This window comes from Emydura macquarii, unplaced genomic scaffold, assembly GCF_026122565.2.
Source record: "Emydura macquarii macquarii isolate MOO-44397 ecotype Brisbane River unplaced genomic scaffold, CSIRO-AGI_Emac_v2 contig_2734, whole genome shotgun sequence".
Taxonomy (NCBI): Eukaryota; Metazoa; Chordata; order Testudines; family Chelidae; genus Emydura; species Emydura macquarii.
The window spans coordinates 5067187-5073658 of NW_027132871.1; the positions used below are offsets into that span (position 1 = coordinate 5067187).

General features: G+C 44.7%; 1 protein-coding gene across 2 annotated transcripts in view; it reads right to left on the minus strand.

Moving 5' to 3' along the window:
- Positions 1 to 3219, minus strand: part of MSL3 (MSL complex subunit 3) — a 48481-nt gene extending 45262 nt beyond the window's left edge. The window contains exon 1 of one of the 2 annotated variants that reach the window (XM_067566138.1): positions 2789 to 3219. In XM_067566138.1, coding sequence (XP_067422239.1) covers positions 2789 to 2887 — 99 coding nt within the window. In that variant the 5' untranslated portion in view covers positions 2888 to 3219. Of the gene's footprint in view, positions 1 to 2054; positions 2729 to 2788 lie in introns of those variants that run through there. The other variant, XM_067566139.1, reaches the window with a different exon arrangement.
- Positions 3220 to 6472: the final 3253 nt, after the last annotated feature.

The following is a 6472-nucleotide window of genomic DNA, read 5'->3' on the forward strand; positions in this document are numbered from 1 at the left end:
ACATTGACAAGACTAACCACAGGCCCTGCCCTGCCCCATCATTTCCTATCCATCTCAAAGCATCCCAAAAAGTGCTCTAAAGAAGAAGGATGGAACTGTGTGGATTTGCAGAGGTACTACATTTGGACAAGTAGCCTTCCTGTCTCCTCTAAATTACTTTCTGCAGAGCCTCAATACTGGAGATTAACCAGCAGCATCATGATAGAGAAGGAAGATCAAATGCTTAGTTAAAACTACTGAACACTCTTCTTGTGAACTGTATGCAAGGCCACAATGCGGAATTAAGAAAACAACGCTTTACAGATGTCTGAATTGAACTCCAAGTGACAGTTTGACAGATTTTGAGGACGGATATATCCTTGATACTAAAAGATAATACAGTCACACCCCCTCAAAGAGTTTATCTTTTATTCCATCTATTACTGTATTTCCAGCCTACTCTTGGATTCAAAGTACTTTCACTTTGACATCTCCCCCAAACCAAAAACAACAATCAGAAAGATTTAAGGATTGTCTTAATTACTGTCAAATAACTTAAAATCTAATCTGGACAATCATGCCTCACATAAAAGACTTAAATACACACTACAGTGTTATATAGTGGTTCTTAGGAAAAAATCCCTTTAGAAACCTCATCTCTTCCACAATGCTCACAAATAACCAAGTAAATCATATTAACTAGAGATGGTCTGGAATTTTCTGTTTAATATTTTCTTTAGGGGGGATGGCGGGGGGGGGGGGGCGGCTGGAGGGGGGGGAAGGAAGGCCGCAGAAAATGCAGCTTCCACAATTTCAATGTTGCTGACATTTTTCATTGGGAAAATCAAAACTAAATATTCAGTTTCATTGTAATATTTTGGTTTGTTGAACTGTACCAAAATATTTTGTTTCAGGTCAACATTAACCTATATCCATCTGAGCTGTTGAAGTGTTTCATCGGAGTTGTAGTTCAGGTGCTTCATGCCCCCATTCTCTTCTATGGGGCCAGGCTCTCTCACTGGATTTAGACCACATCTCCTCACCAGTTGAAGCAACTCAGTGTATCATAGGAGATCCAGCTAAGGAGCAAGGACCACAGAAGAGAATGGGGGATGAGACACCCAAATGACAACTCTCATGAGGCACTGCATCATCTCAAGACGACACAGATTAACATTGAACAAAGCCAAATTAAAAGTATCAGTTCAAGAATGTTGAAACATTTTGGACACTTCTGAAAAATTCTGCTTTGGAACTTTCAATTCCTTGAAAAACTTTGATATTTTTGTCCCAAATGAGGATAAAGAGACAAACTGTCAGAATTTTCTATGGATTGGAAATTATGATTGTTGACCAGCTCAAAATAACATTTCTTTTCAATCAATGTCTGTATATAAAACACTGGAAATGCACACCATTAGCTGCAGGATCCTACCGTTGGAACGCTTATTCTGCAAGTCAGACCCTGCTTCATTGTTGGTCACCTTCTCTTGTGTCATGTGTTAAATTCATATTGCTAATTCTTTTTGTCTCTCTACATCTTTTGCGAAGCCTCTGGAACACATGGGACCATTAACAAAATATGTAACTCCATAACAGCCACGTTAATGAGCTCCTACAGACAACTAACCTTGTGGAAGACTAAAGGGAGCAGGTCAGCCATACAAGCCTGGCTGTTCTTATGGCAACTGAAAGGGCAATCTTCAAAGAGAGACACTGATAAAGTCCCCTACCACAGAAAACTGGGCTTAGCCGTTTCAGAATGACTATCCTTTGCATGTGATGATGCAAAAATATATATATCAAAGTTGCTGAAGTCTCTGGAAAGTCAAAAATCTGCCCCATTACACAACCTGAGTTAAGGTTTTATTTAAAGGGCGTTTCAATGCTGTTGGTACCCAAAAGCATTACATTTCTTTAAAAAAAAAAAATTCTACACCTTTTTTTAAAAAGAGTTGGAATGCCTAGAAATGAACCACTCCACTGCCTAGAAATGAACCCCTCGGCCAAGGGCGTGTCATTCCCCAGGCACAGCCGCCTCACCCAGCAGCACCACTGGCTCGAACCCAGCTTACCATGCTTTGACCCGAGCGCGCTCCCGCACGCTACCCGCAGTAACCAGTCACGGCTGAGCTGGGAAGCGGAGGCCCTGTGGCAGGCGCCCAAGGACTTGGTCCCAGCTCCCGGGACAGGGAGGAGCCCTGCGGCTCTGAGGCCGTCGCGTTCAGCTTTTTTATTACCCGCGCGCGGCTGCCACCTTCTCCCCTGCCAGGGCCGAGCACGGCAGGGCTGGCGGTACCACAGACGGCGAGGGGGACGCAGCGCGGAGCGGAGCGCTTGACTGGCGGCCTCAGGCCCGCAACCGCCAAGGGGGTCAGAGGCCTGAACCCGACTGATTCCTCGGGGAATTAGGCGCCTGGGCCCCCTGAAGATCCGGGCCCGGGCTCGGGCCCCAGGCGCTCAACACGGCGGGGAAAGGGAGGGGTCAGGTCCGCGCGGCGGGACGAAGGGAGCGGGGCTTGGGGCTGCGCGGCAGAGCTGGCGCCGGCCCGGCCGGGGCGCCCGGCGGGAGACAGCGGGAGCCCCTCCGGCCGGGACCCGGGGGCGGGGCCTGTTGCTCCCCGTCCCCCCGCGCAGGTCAGCGAGCCCCGCACCCTCTTGCGGTTGCGGAGGGCGGAGCAGCTGCCTCTGCCGGCTACTAATAGGGTCGCGGGCTCGAGCCGGCGCGCGCACGCGGCTGGCGAGGAAAACAGCCGGCACCGCGCAGGAGCGGCGCGGGCCCGGGACAGTTGGTCGGTTGGTCGGTCACCTTGGCATCATAGAGCACTTGGGCCTTGGTGGGGTCGGGTTCGAAGCAGAGAACGCGCTCCCCTCGCTGGAACTTCAATCTCATTCCCCGCGCGGTCATTTGTTCGTCATGGCGAAGAGGGGAGAAAACCCCGCCCCCCTCCGTGGGCGGGGCCTGCGATAGCCACGCCCCCCCGGCCAGGGACCCTGGGGGGGAGGGCAGCTAAGCCTAGCGCGGGGGACGAGGAGGCGGGGCCGCCCTGTGTCAGTGAGGAGACTTGCCGGGCTGAAGGAGCCCGCCGGGCGCAGAGGGGCAAGGGATTGGCGGCGCGCCTGTGTTATGTAGCTGCATGATTGACGTGGGATGCAAATTAGCTGTTTTGCATAGCTGCATATAATGTGACAAATAAACCAGTCATGACTCACTGGTGCTTCTCTTCAGTCCCCGCCCCCCAATCCCTCTGGTTCTGAGATGAAGCTCTGGTTTAGGGGGGTTCGATGTCCCAATTTTGCAGGGCCAGTCCCGCTATTGGGGGCTTTGTCTTACGTAGGCACCTATTACCCCCCACCCGCTACCTCTCTGGAACTAATTATCTAGATGACATCTGTAGTGTGTGGATTACCTAGAATGGAGGGGTCTGAAACCCTAAATAAAAATGAAAACAAGTGTTAGCAAGTTCAGGTTTTCTTTATAGAGTTCATTGTAAGATTGTTGTCTTTGGTCACAGTCACCGTTATTATATATTTCATGAAAGCCTTATATTTTAATTTAACATTTTAATACTATATAAACATGAAAACATCCATAAAACACAAAATGAAAGTTCCAGAAGCTACATTAACTAGAGAAACAGTGCCTATAGTTTACATTAAATTATACATTTAACACTGTCCAACAATTGAAAATTCTCATGTGAAATGTAACCAAATTAATGTTATTGAAATCTCAACATTAGCATTTTATTACATGTATGTGTTCCAGTTTGCAATTTTCGTGCTTCTGCAGCACCAGCTCCTCATAACCTTCACAGTTGCACATCATACCTTTTTCTCAATTGATCCGAGAGTAATAAATTGTGCTGTAAATACTAAGCACTTCATAAATCCTCAATCATACGTTTGCTTATTCGTCTCTATAAAGCCTTGTTTCCTTGTAGTGTGCATTTTGTTGTTAACCTCATTCTGAAAATGGCTTCTTTCCTGGTCAGATAAAGTGCTCATATTCCAGTCTGTGTCCTAATCATTTGGAAAGATGTTTTCTCCTTGCTGTGATCCCAACAGTTAGAAAGGTCAAAATCATCTGAAATACATGAAAACAAAGTGTGTGTGCACAATGTGGATCGATGAGCGTATATATCTAATCTCTTCATGAACCTAACAAGACATGGATGCCAATCCTGGCAGACCTTTCCCCTCACTAGGAGGCTACAGTTTCACTTTGCACAACATAAACCTGAGATAAATGTTTGTCTTTCTAGATATTGCACTAAAAATACCTCACAAAGGGAAAATGTGTGAGGCAGAGTGAGTTACAGAACATATTTATAAATTAACCTAAATTTTAGAAATATAGGGCAAAAGACTGGCCTCACTGACCCCAATAGGGCCAGAATTTCAACCATGGTGCCTAAGTTACTTGTAAATCATGTTTAATTTGCATTTAAAGCTGTTCTAAACATATGACATAAAGTCACTTTTGAAATTAAACTCCCTCTCTCCTTCCATAGCTTGTTCTTCAAACTTTTTTCTGTTTTTCAAATTCAGTACAACTTTAATTATCCTCACCCCAATCATCTGAAGCTCCCTCTTATCAGAAACAGTGTCTTGTCTCCTGTCTTCTGTGAGTTTCACTGACAATTCCCTTAATTAACTGAAACCCAGCTTATTAAATGATATTTAAATAATTGAGGTTGTACTATAGGGCTCTGCTTACGACATTATTATTATTTACTTACATTTTAGAATTTAACAAACATGGATTCAGAAAATTCCCAGGCGAAGGGATCTTACAAATAAATACAGGACTACAAATGCAGGGTTACTGAAGATGTGAAGGAAGGAGGAATTGTTCAAAGAACAGAGTTTTAAAGAGGAATTTAACAGAGGAAAGGGAGGCTGGTAAATTAGATCAGAGACACTATTTCAGGCATAGGGTGACAGTACTAGGCGTGATAGTAACAATAGAATTAATAAAGCCAATAATGGGAAGAGGCAAGCTTTTGAGCCACACACAGCTCTTCTTCAGGTCTGGGAAAGATATCACCTTACTCACCTTGCCTCTCTAATATCCTGGGACTGATACAGCTACAACAAACACTGCATACAATATGAGAAGAGAGCAAAAGGTTTGGGAAGGATGTAAGCAACAAAAGGGAGATGCTGCTATTGAGGGGATTCTGAGAGAGTCATGGAGAGAGAGACCCCCACATCTAGTCAGAAATCAGTGGGGTTGAGGTCAGGTTTTCCTGTAGATTTGAGGCTGCGTGGCCATGCCCATCCCTTGGCCTTTCTTCATCTTTACGGGTCTCACACAAAAAAGATACAATGTGATGAAGAAGCAGTTCTCCAAAACCTATGGAACTTTGGGTAAATATTCTTGGATGCTTTTATTTAAGAGCCAGTAAATTCATATTTCTTATCTTTCATAGATTTTAAGTCTAGAGGGTACCATTGTAATCATTTAGTCTGACCTGCTGTATAAGACAGGCCAAAGGACTTTCCTGAATTGACTTCTGTTTGAACTAGATCAGTGGTTTTCAACCTGTGGCCCACAGACCCCAGGGGGGGCCACAGACTATGCCTAAGGAGTCCACGAAAGGTGGTTGTTGCCATAGAACAGTGGTTTTCAACCTGTGATCCATGGACCGCTGAGGGGGCTGCAGACTATGTCTAAGATTTCCAAAGGTGTCTGCACCTTCATTTGAAATTTGTTAGGGGTCTGCAAATGAAAAAAGGTTGAAAACCACTGAACTAGATCATATCTTTTAGAAAAAACAACCAATCTTGATTTTAAAGTTTCCAGTGATGGAGAATCCACCAAAACCTTTGGTAAGTTGTTCCAATGATTAATTATATTCACTATGAAAAATGTGCACCTTATTTCTAGACTGAATTTGGCCAGCTTCAATTTTCAACCACTAGATATTGTTATACCTTTGTCTGCTAGATTGAAGAGCCCTGTATTAGAAAAATTTTGTTGCCATGTAGGTACTTATAGACTGTGATCAAATCACCTTCCTTTTGAAAGCTAAATAAACAAAATATTCTGAGCTCTGTGAATCTCTCACAAGCAGATGTGTTTCCTGATCCATCTGATGGCTCTTCTCTGAACTCTGTCCGATTTTTCACCTCTTTCTTTAATTGTGTACACCAACACTGCACAGAGTATTCCAGTAGCAATCATACCAGTACCAAATAACAGAAGTAATATATGCACAATCAGCCTGGGGAACTCATTGCCAGGAGATGTTGTGAGGGCTAAAACTATAATGGGGTTCAAAAAAGAACCAGATAAGTTCATGGAGGTAAGGTCCATCAATGGTTATTATCCAATATGGTCAGGTATGCAAGCCTATGCTCTGGGTGTCCCTAGCCTCTGATTGCCAAAAGCTGGGAGTGGATGACACACGATGGATCACTCGATGATTTCCTGTTTGGTTCACTCCCTCTGAAGCAACTGGCATTGACCACTGTTGGAGGACAGAAT